The 17785-nt window shown below is 41.9% G+C and overlaps 1 protein-coding gene and 1 long non-coding RNA gene across 4 annotated transcripts; one reads left to right on the top strand and one right to left on the bottom strand.

The window, feature by feature from the left end:
• Window positions 1-32: 32 nt before the first annotated feature.
• On the bottom strand, window positions 33-8389 carry LOC124869155 (putative protein TPRXL). The gene is made up of 4 exons (XM_047366906.1): window positions 8228-8389; window positions 6369-7075; window positions 1326-1451; window positions 33-485 (listed from the first exon to the last, which is right to left on the bottom strand). The coding sequence occupies exons 1-4, from the start codon at window positions 8271-8273 to the stop codon at window positions 429-431; spliced, it is 936 nt and encodes a 311-aa protein (XP_047222862.1). The 5' UTR covers window positions 8274-8389; the 3' UTR covers window positions 33-428.
• A 4032-nt stretch (window positions 8390-12421) lies between these two features.
• On the top strand, window positions 12422-15488 carry LOC124868960. Of its 3 annotated transcripts, none has more exons than XR_007038439.1 (4): window positions 12428-12555; window positions 12683-12823; window positions 13228-13284; window positions 15349-15488. It is a non-coding gene; the product is annotated as an uncharacterized LOC124868960 (long non-coding RNA). The 3 variants fall into 3 exon arrangements; XR_007038437.1 differs by having other exon boundaries at window positions 12451-12591; XR_007038438.1 differs by lacking the exon at window positions 12683-12823 and having other exon boundaries at window positions 12422-12555.
• The last annotated feature ends 2297 nt before the right edge of the window (window positions 15489-17785 follow it).

Raw genomic sequence — 17785 nt, 5'->3', positions numbered from 1 at the left:
TTTTGATGCCTTCAGTTAGAATCTACGTACAATGTAAATAGTCATAAACATAAAGAAAACCACTAAATGAGAAAGGGGTTCTAAAACTTTTTACCAGTAGTGTATTTATAATTAGTAGTTCCCTGTGACCCTGCAAGGACAAATGACTATAGACATTGGATGGAGGGATATGACTAGAAATAGTAGTTTTTATCCATCTTCAAGAAAATAGACACATAAATCAAAATAATTCCTAAATCTTAGAATTAGTTTTATAGTTTTTTTCAACAAAGTCCCGCAGTTCTTTACAGACAAGAAATAAAAAGTCAGTAGGACCTAGTAATGTGATACATACATAAAAAAATCCAAAAATGACAAAAAAACAACAAAAAAACTGTTACACATAGAACTGTTGTAATGTGACGTGTCCTCTCTGCTGGATGGCTTGTTTACTGCACGACGGCATATGACCCTGACTGCTGGTTCATGGACTTCCCCAGGTCTTCCTGAAACAGATCAGTAATTCATAATGTGACGAGCTCATTAAGCATTTTACTCTGTGTTTTTACGTCTGTGTGGTCGGATGTTTTTAGCTTCCTGTGCACAACATTTCTACGTCGGCTGTGTCTAATAAGAGTTATAAAACGTAATTTAACTCAAAGTGTCAGAATTTAGAAAAGTTATTTTGATCTCCATGGAGAAATATAATGAAATCATTAACAGTAAATTACAGAAGTCGGTGTTGGTTTACACAGCTAGTTCGGGGTGTGTGGGTTAAGGTCAACACCCTGATGGCTTTTTTTTTTTTTTTGTTTTGTCTCAGAAACATTTGTCACAGTAAAGGTCTGTTCTCTCAGCGTTTCCCTGTGATCCCTCTTCAAACTTTGACTCATTAAATGCAAACAGATGAATAACTTTCACACTGACCTTGTCCGCTCTAACACACCCAGACCCAACACACTCTCATCAGGGCATTTGTAATGATTGATGGTCTGCTAAGTCCTTCTTAAATAGGCTGGATCCCCTGTTTACTCAGATTTTGTGCTTGAGAAACATTTTCACAAATAAATCCGTAGTGTTTGGTTGAAATTAAGGTGCTTTCTCTTCAAGGAAAAAACATGTTTAATTTATATCTGTGCAAATGTAGAAAATATGACAAACAGTTTTATTTTCTTTAATTCCTCTGGAGGTCGGAAAAAGGAAACACAGCTTTAAAGGACTCATATTGACACCTTGTTCAGAGTCTGCTAGCACTAGCAGTGCTTAAGGCATTGAATCCATCACCCACCTGACTGCACAGCGGTGTCAGTAAGTGTGCTAAGTAGCTAGGTAAATGTTTCACTTACCTGATCTTTGCCATTGGTCACAAAGAACCGGCTGTGGGTGGTGTACATCGGGATGTTGTCTGTGTGGTTCAGGTGCGTGTAGGGACTGAAGCTGCTTCTGCGCCTGCAGCAGCAGAACCACACCAGCTGCAAAGATGACAAACAGATTTCCTGAGATGACATCAATTACAGGATCAAAGCATTTAGACACATTACAGTGGATGAGGGTGTTGCCAAACGGTGACCTTTGATGGGGTTATTCTGATTGAAATAGTTTCTTAGAGCAGTAAGTCCAACCAGTGAGTTACAAAGCCAGGGGTGTGGTGGGGACGCCATTAGTCCATTTTGCTACACAGGTTGGCAACATCTCTCCATTAAAGTTAGGGATAAGGTACATGTGCCAGATGTCATGATTCCAGCCCTTCAGCTCTACCTTGACTGTGCTGATTACTCATTGCCTTCACCTGCACTGGGCTGCTCCTATTTAAACAGCTGCTCGTCACCAGCTCCGTGCGAGATCGTCTGTTGCCTCAGTCACAGCTTTCAAGCCTTGATTCATGTTCTAAGAGATGATTATCCAGACTTGTCTAAGGTCCCTAAGATTTATCATGATTTGCATGAGGCATTTAACAAATCTAAGGCCACTTCTCTGCCTCCCCTTAGAGAGTACGACTGTGCCATTGACCTTCGCCCTGGTACCACCCCACCTCAGGGCAGATTGTATTCCATTTCTGGTCCTGAGAGAGGGGCTATGGAGGAATACATTTCTGACGCCCTCAAGGCAGGACTTATCAGAAAGTCTTCTCCAGCAGGTGCAGGATTCTGCAAGAAGGATGGGTCTCTTAGACCATGCATCGATTATCGAGGCCTAAACGAAATTATAGTTAAGAACAGGTACCCTCTGCCTCTCATGACTTCTGCTTTTGAGTTCCTTCAAGGTAGTACTGTCTTCACTAAACTGGATCTGCGTAATGCCTACCATCTGGTCCGCATAAGGGAAGGAGACAAATGGAAGACAGCTTTTAACACCCCTTCAGGTCATTATGAATACTTGGTCATGCCTTTTGGGCTCACCAATGCCCCAGCCGTCTTCCAGGCATTGATTAATGATGTTTTAAGGGACGTGCTAAACAGATTTGTTTTTGTATACCTTGATTATCTATCTACCCATATCAAGCATGTTCGTGAGGATCTTCTCAGGCTTCTCCAAAATAAACTATTTGTTAAGGCCGAGAAATGTGCATTCCATCAATCATCTGTATCCTTTCTGGGTTTTATCATAGCTCCTGGCAGAATTCACATGGATCCCTCTAAGGTGGCTGCAGTCTTGGAGTGGCCTGACCCATTCAGTTTGAAGGAACTTCAACGGTTTCTTGGGTTTGCCAATTTTTACCGCCGTTTTATCAAGAATTGTAGTTCTGTGGCTGCCCCTCTTCATCAACTCACTTCAATAAAGACTCAGTTCAAATGGTCCTCAGAAGCCAAACAGGCCTTTCACAAGCTAAAACGCCTCTTTACCTCAGCTCCCATTCTGCGTTTTCCAGATCCGTCGAACCCTTTTGTTGTGGAGGTTGATGCCTCGGACACTAGGGTCGGCGCAGTCCTGTCGCAACGGTTTGCAGATGATGCTAGGTTACATCCTTGTGCCTTTTTTTCTCGCCGGCTCTCGACCTCCGAGAGAAACCATGATGTTGGGAACAGAGAACTGTTGGCTATCAAACTAGTGTTGGAGGAATGGAGGCACTGGCTTGAGGGGTCCACACATCCTTTTACTGTGTGGACAGACCATAAGAACCTGGAATACCTCAAATCTGCCAAGAGACTTAACCCACGCCAGGCTAGATGGGCACTATTCTTTAGTAGATTTAACTTCACCCTAGCCTTTAGACCTTGCAGCAAGAACATCAAGCCAGATGCCCTTTCTAGACTTCATCAGCTTTCTGTCTGTCCTTCTGATTCTGTTGATCATGACTACATCTTTTCCCCCAAGACCAGGCTAGCTCTTACCAGTATCGAAAGCTTGCTCAAGAGGAGTCATCAGAAACAACTACCTCCAGTTCAGTGTCCTAAGGGACTTTTGCATGTTTCCGAAGAAATTGTGTCTAAAGTCCTTCAGTTCTCTCATGGGTCTAACCCTTTCTGTCACCCTGATATTACAAGGACTCTGGCAGTGGTCCAGTCAGGATTCTGGTGGCCCACACTCAGAAAGGACACACGAGAGTTTGTGTCAGCGTGTGCCACCTGCTCCAGAGTAAAGCCCTCTAGACGCCCTCCAGCCGGTCTACTAAGGCCTCTACCTATTCCACATCGACCATGATCCCACATCTCAATGGATTTTGTCACCGGCCTACCTCCTTCTCAAGGTAACACTGTACTCCTCACTGTGGTTGACAGATTCTCCAAGATGACCCACCTCATTCCTCTCCACAAGTTGCCCTCAGCTCCTGTTCTCGCTGATGTAATGGCCCGAGAAGTGTTTAAACTTCATGGCATTCCCCGCAACATCGTTTCAGATAGAGGACCTCAATTCATTTCCCGTTTCTGGGGTGAGTTTTGCACCCTTCTCGGCATTGACGTCAGTCTCTCTTCAGGTTTTCACCCTCAGACGGACGGCCAGACAGAGAGGATGAATCAGGAGGTCGAGACCAAATTAGGCATCCTATGCATAAATGCTCCCAGTCGCTGGTCCCAGAACTTACCATGGGTAGAGTACGCCATCAATGGATTATCGTCAAGTGCCACAGGTCTGTCACCATTTCATGTTGTTTATGGCCATCAACCGCCTATTCTCTCTGTTCAGGAGGGGGCTACCCAGGTTCCTGCTGCCCATTTAACAGCACGTCATTGTCTCAGAGTCTGGAGAAAGGCCAGAGCATCTCTCTGCAAGACCTCAGCTGTCTATGCCCGTAATGCCAATCGTCACAGATCCCAAACTCCAAGATACCTGGTGGGTCAGAAGGTGTGGTTATCCACTAAGGATTTGCCCATGAAAGTAGAGAATCGCAAGTTGGCACCCCGTTTTGTGGGTCCGTTTCCTATTGCCAATGTTATTAACCCACTAGCTGTGCGTCTCAGTCTACCTTCTTCACTGCATGTGCACCCCACCATCCATGCCCTCCTTCCAGACCCCTCCACCCTCCCGACTTGTTGATGGAGCCCCCGCCTTCACTGTGAATCGCTTGCTACGTTCCCGACGTTGGGGCCGTGGCGTCCAATACCTGGTGGACTGGAAGGGCTATGGTCCTGAGGAGAGGTCCTGGATACCTTCTCGCCTGATCCTGGATAAGGACCTCGTCCGCGATTTTCATCGCCGACATCCGGACCAGCCCAGAGGGGCGTCAAGGGCCGCCCCTTGAGGAGGAGGTGATGTCATGATTCCAGCCCTTCAGCTTGACTGTGCTGATTACTCATTGCCTTCACCTGCACTGGGCTGCTCCTATTTAAACAGCTGCTCGTCACCAGCTCAGTGCGAGATCGTCTGTTGCCTCAGTCACAGCTTTCAAGCCTTGATTCGTGTTCTAAGAAAGTTTTTCTGGTTTTCTGATCCTGCCTGTTTTTGACCACAGATTTTTGACAAGTCCTTCTGCTGTTTGGAAGAGTTCTGACCTCCCGTTGCTGAAACCTGCCTGTCTCTGACTCTGTCTTCGGATTACTGGACTACCTTTGCCTGAAACCCTCCAGTGCTTTACCCCGGATTGTCTAACGACTCTGCATCTGGTTGGTGGAAATTGTCCCTGTTACCTGTTTGTTCCCGGAACCCCCAAGACCTCCCGTTCTCCACTCCCCCTTCCTCCCCGGCTGGATTCCGGTCCCCTGTGGAACCTCCATTCCTGTCCTCCCAGTCTGACCACTTCCTGTGGAACCCCATCAACCCAATTATTTTAATAATAAATCTTTTGGTGAACTGTTCTCTTGTCTGGCTGCGTTTTGGGTTCTGGCTGATTTGCTTCATCGTTACACCAGATTTGGGAAATTTAGTGACTGATTTGGAAATTAGATGTTATTTTAGTGATGTTAACTTTCTGTTTACTTACTGACATCTCTTATTTAAAGAAGTGTGACACTGATGATATACAAAAAAAAAAAAATCATCTGTTTCAGGCTGGTTCTGAAGTGGAACAACTTTCCAGGATGTTTAAGAGAAAAAGGACAAGCTGATGTGCTCAGACTGACCAATTTCATTTTCTCATTCACTATTGCTTTCAAAAAAAAGAAAAAAGAAAAAATCAGCTTAAAAAAAGAGAATTTAGCTGATTTAAAAATATCCTAAACCTATCAGGGCTGCTACATTATGACCTCTGATCCCTAGGCCGAGGTCCTACAGATTTTGCTGGCCCTTTAAATCAAATGGTGCCGGTGTCCCGTTTCACAGATGATTTGAGACTACAGACTACTGAATGAAAGTCCTTCAAATAGAGTCACAGATCTACTGCTGCTATAGTTGAGTTAACCTTCAGGGGGCATGGTCATTGTTTTCATTTCCTGCTGCCTCAGATCTTTTCATTAAACGTTACTAAAAAGAAGTTTGGGATCCATGTATCAGTTCAACAGTCTGACACAATGGATGTTTTCTCTTCGTGTTTCCAAAGGACAACTGAAAATAATATCCAGTCAGCTGAAAATGCGTTCAATGAAATCATGATTTAATTCTAGTCATCTATGGTGCTTTTAAAGTGAACCCACTTAACACACAAAAAGCAGAAATATTCAAATCAGAGCAGCTTTGCGTTAAATTCTGCTAAATTAAAATACAGGATGTTAATAGAGAAAATAATGAATAAATAAAATAAGAAAATTATAATAAATACTATGTAATGAAGCATTTATTATGCTAATTATCTAGTTTCAGTCAGAAACCTTTTGTTGAAGACCTTCCAATAAACACGTATACACCACAAGCAGATAGGGGAAGGTAAACTACTTCAGACTGAAGTTTTACATTTAAATCAGAATATCTTCATTATGAGCAAAATTTTAAAGTACAGTAAAAGCTTAAATCAGGATGTAATATTTTTAGAAAATATCCTGTTGAAAGACACTCCAGGACACAGCGTGAGGACTCACCAGAGTGATTAGCATCAGGAGGAGCAGCAGCAGAACCACTGCAGCTAGAACCAGCAGAGCTATGCCCCATCCAGGAACCCCCCCACTGCTGTTGCTGGTCGCAGGAACAATCGGACTGGTTTTAGGGCTCGTTGTTGGGTTTGAGGAGGTGGCTGAGTTCCCGGTCAATGTTGGGTTTGTGTTTGGGGAAGCAGTTGGGTTCACATTTGTGGTAACTGTCACATTGTTGCTGGGAGATGTTTGGTTTGTGTTGGATGTTGTGGTTGAGTTTGTGTTCAAGGTAACAGTCGCATTCATGTTTGATGTTGAGTTTGCTGGAGAGGGGAGGGTTGTACTCTGGTTTGTGTCTGGATTGTTTGGCGAAACAGAAGCGGGTGAGTTGGTGGTGTTGCTTGTGTCCTGTGTCATGTTGGTTCCATATGCTGTGGTACCTTGTGAATCTGTAGTCCCAATAGAACCATTGTTGTTTAGAGCAGTGGTACTGATTGTTACACTCAGCATTGTTGTGTTGCTGTCCACAGTTGTATTGGAGACTCCAGATGTAGCTGCCGTGGTGTTACTGGTGACAGATGTGGAGTTGGTGTTGGGTTGAGGAGATATTGAGCTGTTGCTGGTACTGGTTTTATTCATTAGGATTAGCACAGATTGTGCTGAAACATTCTGACTGCTGGTGACCGAGGCGGTTGTCTGGACAGTCAGAACCAATGCTAAGAAAAAAACAAAACAAAACACGAAGAAGATAAACAAGCTAAATTGAGACCTGGTGTGTCTTTAAAACCAAAAAGCATGAACCCGAATCCTGAACTCCTATGCTGCTTTTTTTTTCTCCAGGTCTGAATAAGTAAGGAAAAAAATTAGAATTAGAATGGAAAAGAACATTTTTCAAAAGGACATTAACCTAATAAAGCTTAATAAGTTGTTGTTTTTACATTTAGTTATATATTTAAATAAATAGCATTGTTTTTGATTTGCCACCTCACCTTTATATTGACATTTTATTAGCATCATTTTGGTTTTAGACTGACTGACTGAATGCAGAATCATTAACAACAAAGGGACATTTTACTGTTTTAGACTTTAGACAACTTTTAATTCAAGTTAAACCAGAGTTGAATACTACGATAACTATTCTGTTTGCAATTAATCCATATTTTCCTTAACTTTCCACAGAGTCCCCACTACTGTCCATGGGCTTTAGCATCTCAACCACTACAACCTACATCAGATGTGGACATCAAGTCCATTCAACTGTCCAGATATATTACTGGCTTACTCACTGTATGGTAGTTGACATATAACAGCCACCCACATATTGATACCACAGTGGTAACCGCTGTGATGCAATGATGATGACTATGTTGTGCAGCTTAAATCTGTTAAATATGACTTAATAAGGATTTTTTAATTAGTTTATTTCAGACATTCCTATCAAACCTGAAGAAGAGAAGCAACAGTTTAAACACTGGGGCTTAAATAGGAAGTTTTTAATTCAACTAGCACTAAAATACTTTTTGTAATGTTTTGCTGAAGACCTTTTACAGAAAAGTAAGTAAACTAAATCTGCAGGTTTAAAAGAGCAGGTTCAGATTCAAACATGTCTAACTACAACAATTAATCGCATAACATTCATCAAGCTCTGGTGAGCGTTTCCAGAAAAAAAAGAAACTCAAAAACTGTCAGGTTTTCTTCTTCTAGCCTGCAATTGAAAGATAACACTACAGCTTTCATCTATTTACTTCTTAAATTAGATCTCTGGAAACTTTTTAAGTATCAAATTTTTGTTCTGCTTTAAGCTGCCATTAGACAAACTGTGAGAAACTAAATCCATGAAAACATGAAACTGAGTTTGTTTTACTTACCTGAGGAGACAAACATGAGAACGATGCAGAGTGCGGGCGTCTCCATCTTCCTGCAGGAAATCCAGCAGTTTGTGACAAAGATCTCAGTGTGTGAATCTGTTGGAGTCTGTTTGCACCAGGAGAAAGACTCCTTTATACACTTGGCTCACCTGCACACAGGTGGGGGAGGGAAGAGGGAGGGATGGGGTTCTCCCTTCAGGATGTGGCATTTCTCAGCAGCAACACAGCGCCCCTCTGTGGTCAAACTGTTCATAGTCAGCAACACAGCCAGCTTGAGTATCTAATCAGACCAGTTTTAGGAACATTTGTATTTATCAAAATTATGTTGGTAAAAGATTTTTCTTGGAACTTGGTTGCTTTTTTTTTCTAAATGTGACATTGTTTTATAATCTGAGCCTGCTTAAATGCAGTCTGTGTATATTAGCCACTAACCATTTGGTAAAGTAGTAAAATAAACTGGCTCTTCCTTTGACTTCAGGAGCCTTTTTATCCCTGAATAATGAACTATTACGACTGGACTAGAAACAAGCAAGAATGCAGTCAAAGTCCTCCACAAAAACACACTTTCAGGGAACCACTGATAAAAACCCTGACTGAATAAAGGAAAAATCTGGGGGCTGTATCAACAGTTTTGTATTGAGCTGTAGATCTGGAAAAAATTATTGCTGATTGTACTATTTTCCTGTCTGTAAACTGGTTTGAGGTCTGTAAAGATATTAAACTGGTTTTATTAATCCTTATTAATAATGTGCACACTTTTATTTTATTATGGGAAACAGCTGGTGCTTAATTTTACATACCCTACTCGGACTCATACTTGTTGTCTTCCGCTTATCCGGGACCGGGTCGTGGAGGCAGCAGACTCAGCAGAGATGCCCAGAAGTCCCTCTCTCCAGACACCTCCTCCAGCTCCTCCAGGGGGAGCCCAAGGCGTTCCCAGGCCAGCCGAGAGACATAGTCCCTCCAGCGTGTCCTGGGCCGTCCCCTGGGCCTCCTCCCGGTGGGACGTGCCTGGAACACCTCCCGAGGAAGGCGTCCAGGAGGCATCCAGTATAGATGCCCGAGCCACCTCAACTGGCTCCTCTCGATGTGGAGGAGCAGTGGCTCTACTCCGAGCCCCTCCCGGATGGCCGAGCTCCTCACCCTATCTCTAAGGGAGTGCCCGGCCACCCTACGGAGGAAGCTCATTTCAGCCGCTTGTATCCGTGATCTCGTTCTTTCGGTCATGACCCAAAGTTCATGGCCATAGGTGAGGGTAGGAACGTAGACCGACCGGTAAATTGAGAGCTTTGCTTTTCGGCTCAGCTCTCTCTTCACCACAACGGACCGGCACAGCGCCCCCATTACTGTGGCAGCCGCACCAATCCGTCTGTCGATCTCCCGCTCCATTCTTCCCTCACTCGTGAACAAGACCCCGAGATACTTAAACTCCTCCACTTGAGGCAGGAACTCCCCTCCAACCTGAAGAGGACAAGCCACCCTTTACCGGTCGAGTACCATGGCCTCGGACTTGGAGGAGCTGATCTTCATCCCAGCCGCTTCACACTCGGCTGCGAACCACCCCAGTGCATGCTGTAGGTCTTGGCTACAGGGGGCCAGCAGGACCACGTCATCCGCAAAAAGAAGAGACGAAATCCACTGGTCCCCAAACCAGACCCCCTCCGGCCCTTGGCTGCGTCTAGAAATCCTGTCCATAAAAGTTATGAACAGGACCGGTGACAAAGGGCAGCCCTGCCGGAGTCCAACATGCACCGGGAACAGGTCCGACTTAGTGCCGGCAATGTGGACCAAACTCCTGCTCCGCTCGTACAAGGACCGGATGGCCCCTGGTAAAGGGCCCCCGATTCCATACTCCTGGAGAACCCCCCACAGGGCATCACGAGGGACACAGTCGAATGCCTTCTCCAGGTCCACAAAACACATGTGAACCGGTTGGGCAAACTCCCATGAACCCTTGAGCACCCTGTAGAGGGTATAGAGCTGGTCCAGTGTTCCACGGCTGGGACGAAAACCACACTGTTCCTCCTGAAGCCGAGGTTCGACTATCGGTCGGACTCTCCTCTCCAATACCCTGGCGTAGGCCTTACCAGGGAGGCTGAGGAATGTGATCCCCCTGTAGTTGGAACACACCCTCCGGTCCCCCTTCTTATGAACGGGGACCACCACCCCAGTCTGCCAGTCCAGAGGCACTGTCCCCAACCGCCACGCAATGTTGAAGAGGCGTGTCAACCATGACAGCCCTACAACATCCAGAGACTTGAGGTACTCAGGGCGGATCTCATCCACCCCAAGACATTCACGTGGGTGTCCTCTCGGATGCAGCCTACGGAGAGCTGTGGGCAAAGAGGAAGAACACTGCTCTGCTAATGCTTTTATACCTCTGTGACATCATGGGGATCCCAGTTGTGGGGGAACTCCTTTTTCCTGGAAGCTGTCATTAAAATCGGGTTAATTCTGTGCATTCTGGGATTCAGAGTTTTCGCTAGTCTCTTTTGCATTTAGCGGCAGTGAAAAGAAACACTTCCCTTTAACAGGAAGAACCCTCCAGGACCTGGCTCAGTGACCATTATCATTGACTGTTTATTTGTCAATGTTGATTACAAAACTTAAATGCTTTTTAAATGTTACAGTTCTGTAATCACAGCCTAGTAAACCTTTCTCCTTCACTGCTTGGAATGATGATGTGATGAATACTAGATGAAGATGACTCATCTAGTACTGATTTTTGGAACAAATAGGCAAACTGAAGCTTATCTCTAAAACAAATAGTGACTTAATGACTTGTTGGAAAACTGTAACAATCTCTAGTTCTGAATATAAAATGCATCTAGCTTTTCAGTGCAAAATTGTTTTTGTTAGGTGACTGTTAGTCAGTTCAGACTTGTATAGACTACATAAACTCATACTGAAGGGAAATTGAAACGGGCTACATCTGACTTTTTAATCAGCAGGTTTTGATCAGCAATTTTGTGGAAAGTGGAGATTGTCCAGTCTCAAGTTCCCTTACAGTAGCAAATGTGACGGTGGATGGAGATGACGAGGATTCTTTTTCATCAGAGGGAAAAATTGGAGGTTAGCAGTCAAGGGGTGATGGAAAGGGTTAAAAGCTGGTAGCTTTAAAAACGTGAGAGTTATGGGCATACTCAACCCAAAGTCAGTATCCACTCCAGAAAGAGGGATTAGAGGCTGAGACACATCTTAACATAGCCTCAAATTCCTGGTTTAGTCTCCCGGTTTGTCTGTTAGTCTGAGAATGAAAGCCAGATCCGAGAGCGACTCTAAATCCTAAGGTTCTTTCCATTATCTTGTCTCCAACATCATAATTTCTCTCAGATGGAGTGAGACATTAAGAGAAAAAGGCACAAGAGTGTAATTTGTTGTCAAAGCCAGACTTCTGGGAAAGGACTTTCCCAACCTCAGAATCAGAAACATGTACCTCCTTGATAAGTTGGGAGTAAAGATTTTGTTGAACCAATATGGGGGCTTCTGAGAACTTAAGTGTTAACTCCTTGAATACTTCTGCATCCACTAGAAGTCTTCTTAGTGGAAGTGTGAGAAGTGTGTAATAAAGCGGTTTGACTGTAATTTTTGATTAATCTGTGGTGAAAGTTGGCAAAGCCAACGAATCTTTGTAATTCTTAATGACTGCCTTTAACTTGTCAGGATTTGTCTTCACCTGCCTGGCCTGTAATCCCAGAAAGTAACGTATGCTGTGTTTAACTCACATTTTTCTGCTTGGAAATGAAGTCTGTTTTTGAGGATATGTTGCAGAACCTCATGGAGATGATGCTCTTGTAAGTTCTTAGAGAAGATAAGTATGTCATCAAGGTAGACAAACACAAAATCACTCAAGAAGTATCTGATAACATCCTAAACCAGAGAATGAAAAACTGCTGGAGCATTGGTAAGTCCGAGAGACAAGGCTAAGTATTTAAAATGATCTATATGAGTCCTAAAATCTTTTTTTTTTGAGTTCGTCCCCTTCACCTGTTCCAACAGGATGATACGTTTTGCTAAGTTCAAGTTGATTTAAATTGAGGCTGTGTGCAGGTGTTTGTGGTTGTGCTGTTTTTTTCTGTCTCCCTACAGCGTGTGACTGGCAGGAGCAGCTCTGCAGGTGTTACTCGTTGAGGCCAATCAAGAAGGCTTCTTAAGGAGCAGGAACCAGGAGGGAGGTGTCTGATCATTATCTTTGCCAGTGTGGTAACCTGACCGTAGTCTGCAGTTCTCTTGCGTGTCATGAACCAGCTCTTAATTGAGTTTCTGTTCCTGCTTTACAGATCTGATGACCGTGTCCTGGATCCCATGCTCTTGTGTGTTTTGCTCAGGTGAGCTCCTTGGAACTACTCCCCATTGCTCTTGCCGTGAGTCTCCCTTCCTCTCCTGTTTCCAGCCCCGCCACTCAGAACACCACTCAAACACCAAACCGTTGTTCACCTGTCTGTCCAACCTCAGCACCACTCACGCAGCTGAAGCGCTCCTACTCAAGAGTATCACACAGAGACAGACAGTACTGAGAACCTCCGTGCTACTCCTCTTAACTTTGTCTTTGTGGGAAAACTTGCCTCTTCCAACAAGCCATCATCACTGCCAACAGTAAGCAGACCTCACTCCTGTCCTGCACAACTTGCCTTATATTCACCAGAACAAACCACAACATCCCTCCTCTCCTGCCTACCCAGATCCCTCTGGCAGATCCAGTCTGTGTTCTGTCTCAACCTTGTAGTGCTTCTAATAAACTGTTAAACTGCTGCTCTGCTTTGGAGTGTTGCCCATACAACACTCAGAAGCAACGCCAAAAACTATTGGCGTAACACCAATTAATTAACAGCTTTTTGCTTATTTCTATTAATATTTGTGGTGACGTGTTTGGAATGCCTCCTTGGCATCACCTTAATCTTTAGTTCCCACCCCTGATTCTTTGAGGAAACATTTGTTCATGTTAAGTTAGGAATTTAGATTAGAGAAATGTTTTTTATTTTTTTTATTTATATTTTCAGAAACCGGTTATCAGTATGCATTTGGCCAAGGCTGCTGTGGAAGTCATGCTCGTTGAGGTAAATGGAACGATTAACAGTCATCAGATGTCCAGCTATTTTTGTGTTTGACAGAATCCCACTCCGTCATTCAGAGCTCACATTTCAGTGCTAAACCTTGCTGTTATTACTGACAGCAATATCTGTAGTTTATTCAAATGATTTTCTTTTCTTTTTTTTTTTAGGAGAAAACATGAGAAATTCCCAAACAGATCAGAAACAGATATCACCAAACTCGGCCCATTGAATCATGTTTGCATGAAATGTTATTTTGGAGTATGTATAATCTTGTACTCAAAACTCAGCTGGTGTTTGCCGGGTGCAGAATTACAGGGTATACCTGAACAATGACTTACTGTTTAATTTGGAAACAAAATGACATCAGAAAGCCACTAGAGGTCACTGCATACACGACGATCTGTTCATAAAGTGCTGTTCTCTTGCAGTTGCCAGGTTTGTCATGAGATATTAAAGGCCACATGTTTTCCACAGGATTGTAGTGATTAAACATCCTGGTTTTACTCTCACAATGACTGAGTCATTAATAGTTTAATGTTTAAGCATTCTGTTAAATGCAATAGAAAGCCTTCCAGGAGTTTAACAAGTTGTCATTCCACATCAATTTATTCAATGAAACAAAACATCTAGTTACATATTTGTTTATTCAGTAAAAACTTTCAAGGAAAAATTTGGTGCTGAAATGATATTTGATGTTTCACTTATTATAGATATGTACTGTGCAGCATTTCAAAGTTTGTTTTACACATGGGGGACAGTTATTGCAGACAGGAGACAGAGACAAGTCTGAGAAAAACCCAGACAGCTTTATAGCTTTGCATAATAACAGTAATTTCAGACCAATGATTTTCTGATTCCTAAAACCACTTTTCTGAATCATCAGGAACTAACTAGGTAAAAGATATGAGGTAGAAAATTTCAAATAAAGAGCTGTAACAATGAACCTTTGAGATTTGGAGTGTTTTTATGCTCCAGTGTTGTCAGAGTGTAGTTCTTAGTGGACCCAACATGCAGGCAGTGGCAGCAAAGCGAGTTGAAAAGTAAAACAGAAAAAACAGAACTACAACCAGGCCTAAAGAAACCAGAGGTAGGCATAGAGCAAGTAGTATAATCTGACGGGGAGGCAGACTGGAGAGAGCATAAATGGTGCAGCGTATAGGTGGGGCAGGTAGGCTGTTTCACGCAGGTGGACTGAATGAAACTGAATACAAATTGAGTGTGGCAGGGAGTGGTAACTAAAACATGAATGAGCTGAACAAAGAAGCAAGGAAACAATCTAAGCAAAGGAAAAATTTGATATAATAGAACACAAACTACAATGCACCATGAATAGAATACAAGAATAAGTAAGAAACTAAACCTAAAGGAATAAACTTATAACGAAACTCGCATATCTGCAAATCATGACAGATGTGGAACAATTAATGAAATTAAGTCCCATTTTAATGATGTCAAAAAATGGTAAATGGTCTGTACTTATATAGCGTTCATCAAATGCAAGGACCCCAAAACACTTCACACTACAATCAGTCATCCACCCATTCATACACACATTCACACACTAACAATGGTAAATTGTCAGAGACAATCAGACAATCAACATTTTGTTGAGGTGGGGAAATACAGCTGAATAAAGTCATTCAGGTTTTGAGACAGGGATTTCTGTCTCCCTTGAACAGAAGAAAATAATAGTTCAAGTCACAAATTGGTCATAAACTGTATTTTAAAAATCCAAAGCCTCTTAAATTGAAACCAGAATTCTCAAGTTTTTCCTGAAGGGGTGCAATTGGAAAGGTTAAAGATGGCCATACTAGAGTAAAGCTGGCTTGGCATTTTGAAGGCCAGAATGAATTCTAGAAATTATAGCAATTAAGAGTTTTGATTTCACAATTTCTTAAGGTTATGTGATGAGCTCTTGTGCTGTGGGAAAGTTCAAGTAGACTATAGGTGTTCATCCTCCTGGGAGAATACATCTCTACATCATACTTGCTATCAGCTTCAGTAAACTGTATAAACTCTTGCTGCGAAGTTATTCTAAAGCTGTGCTTGACCTGGATTCAAATGCAGGATTTTATGGTCAGAAGAAACCTGGAGGATTTCTCCAACATGGGTGGTCCTCTGGGTAATGAAACAGTTCCTTCAAGGCCTTTAGCGAGTGGCGACTTCACATCTCTACAAGACTACTGATAAAGATAAAATAAGCTTAAGAGTTATGTGAGCAAAACAAAACAACACTGATGAGGCCTAGATCAAAAATAATTAAAAAACTGTCCCTCATTGACCATGTGACCCGTTCCCGGCGTGATGACTCCTCTGCCCGCGAGGTGAAATCTGGAATTCCTTCATGCAGTCGTTGCTGGCAAGCACAAAGCATGATTAGGCAGCCTTGAGTGATTTGCACAGCGGGTCCTAACCTGCCAAATAACAGCCAGCCAGTCACTTGGTCAATTAGAGTATGCATTGTGGTTTTCAAAAACCCAATACACACATACAGACATACTTACAACCTGATTTTGTTGCAATAGTCAGTGCTCTAGTTATTCATGTTGCTCTTATGTTGGAACTGTAAAAAATTAATGCATGCAGGGAACATGGCAAGGTAGGTCATAACAATGTAAAGCATTGTCAGTGTTTGCCTGTTTCAAAATATGTCAAAAAGTAATGGATGGATTTGGATGAAATTTTCAGTATTAGGATGAGGAGCATATGACTAAATTTCCATCTGGATCCAGGATTTTTTTTTCTTTATCATTGCCAGACCGTGGTGACAACTTGGAATTCCCACATGGTTTATCACCTTGTCAGCAGCTGACATACAGTGGCCACTATAGAAAAAAGCAATACTCAGAATATATAATATATAATCAGAATAGAAAAATGCAGACATGTATCAATGACCCTACTGTCTTGGCAGAGATCTGCACTCTGTGAGTGCTGTTCTAGTTGAAAGGAAATAGAACAGTTAAATCTTCATCAGTAAAGCCCAAATATAACACTTTGTAGAGTTTTTTTTTTTTTTTTTACTTGCTTTGTTGCCTAAACCAACATTGGACATTCAGACCCTTCACTTAGTACTTGCCTTGAAAACCTTTGAAAACATTACTTCTTCTTGGTAATGATCTTACTTGCGTTCTACTGATGCTCAGTGATGGATATATGTGCTCACTTTCAGGTACTGGGACAGACTCAGCGTGGGTCATAAAGTGAACCTTCACTTTTTAACAATGTTGTGTTTTATTTTTCATATTTTTTTTTACATCCTTGCTCTCTGAAATAATAATATGAACTTTGGGGAAGGCTGCACTTATATTTTGTTTAGCTCTGATTAGGCTAAACTAAGCGCATTTGTAACATTTCCATTTTGTTTCTGTCCATACAGATACAGAGAAAATTAATCTGTGTCTGGCTGATTCATGACAGATTAAATAAATTTACATTAATTCACATTTTATTACATTTTGTCACTTGAAGGACTTTTATTTATTTCAAGCAATCACTAGTATTTTCCTGTTACTATACATTTTTTGACATGCAACCCTAGCCTTCTACTTACTTTAGTTGGAGCAAAAGTCCACAATCTCCTAATCAAATAGTTTCTCATGAAATAACTCAGAAGTGTACCATTGGACATATTTACATGATTTGCACATTTGAGCAGTTTAGAAGGATGTGTTCAGGATTTCTGAAGTTAAAATAAATAGACTAAAATTGTGCAAAAATTATTTAATTGACACCCTTGTCAGGTCCTTGTCAGGTCAAAGGTTTGAACAATAGAGAACGAGGACTTAAATGCACAGCGTCATGAAAAATTATCTGCGTCCTTTGTGATTTATTTCTTTGTTGTTATACTTTAATGTTTCCAATCTAAACATATTTTAATAAATCTGTAACTCTAGTAAATATAATATGAGTTTTCAGTGATGATTATATTTATGTGAATAAGTAGCTGCCGCATTAACTATTAACCACATTGTTTGCAATAAATTTCAGTCATCCCTTTCAGGGTGATTTTTTACAATAAATGATTACTTAAAACTCCTCCAAACAATTATTTTCGCATATCTGACTTGATTCAATTTGACCAAGTAATATTGCTTATTTTGAGCTTTTACTTTTTAAATTCTTTTTATAACTTTCCTTTTGTTTGGACATTTTTTCAGGAAAAAAGTATTTCTCAACAACATGCAAGTGTATGCATACATCCTTTCCAGTTCAAGTACCGGTAAATCTGTAAATACCCTGGTCAACAGGATACCCCTGCAATGTTTTCTTGGTCATAAAGTAATTCAGCAATAGTGCTATGTTGCTTAGGTTGTTTGTGAGACCAAAGCGCAGACAGGAAAGTGGAATGAACATCGTGAGGATTTATTCATGAAAATAGAATATGTACAAAAACACCACCAAGGAGAGCAGGGTGTAATGTAAGGATTGTGATTATTGATTACTTAATATTCATCAAGAATTATAATTTAAAATCATAATTTGAAAAAAAATGTATTTCTTA

The sequence above is a fragment of the Girardinichthys multiradiatus genome, chromosome 5 (assembly GCF_021462225.1).
Source record: "Girardinichthys multiradiatus isolate DD_20200921_A chromosome 5, DD_fGirMul_XY1, whole genome shotgun sequence".
NCBI lineage: Eukaryota > Metazoa > Chordata > Actinopteri > Cyprinodontiformes > Goodeidae > Girardinichthys > Girardinichthys multiradiatus.
This window is presented reverse-complemented; position numbering and strand designations above follow the sequence as displayed.

Excerpts from the sequence above, each read along its gene's own strand:
- LOC124869155 (XM_047366906.1), bottom strand. The coding sequence starts at position 8,273 with ATGGAGACGCCCGCACTCTGCATCGTTCTCATGTTTGTCTCCTCAG. Across the intron at positions 7,076-8,227 it reads TCTCATGTTTGTCTCCTCAG|CATTGGTTCTGACTGTCCAG; the intron begins GTAAGTAAAACA and ends TTTTTTTCTTAG. Across the intron at positions 486-1,325 it reads TGACCAATGGCAAAGATCAG|GAAGACCTGGGGAAGTCCAT; the intron begins GTAAGTGAAACA and ends GATCTGTTTCAG.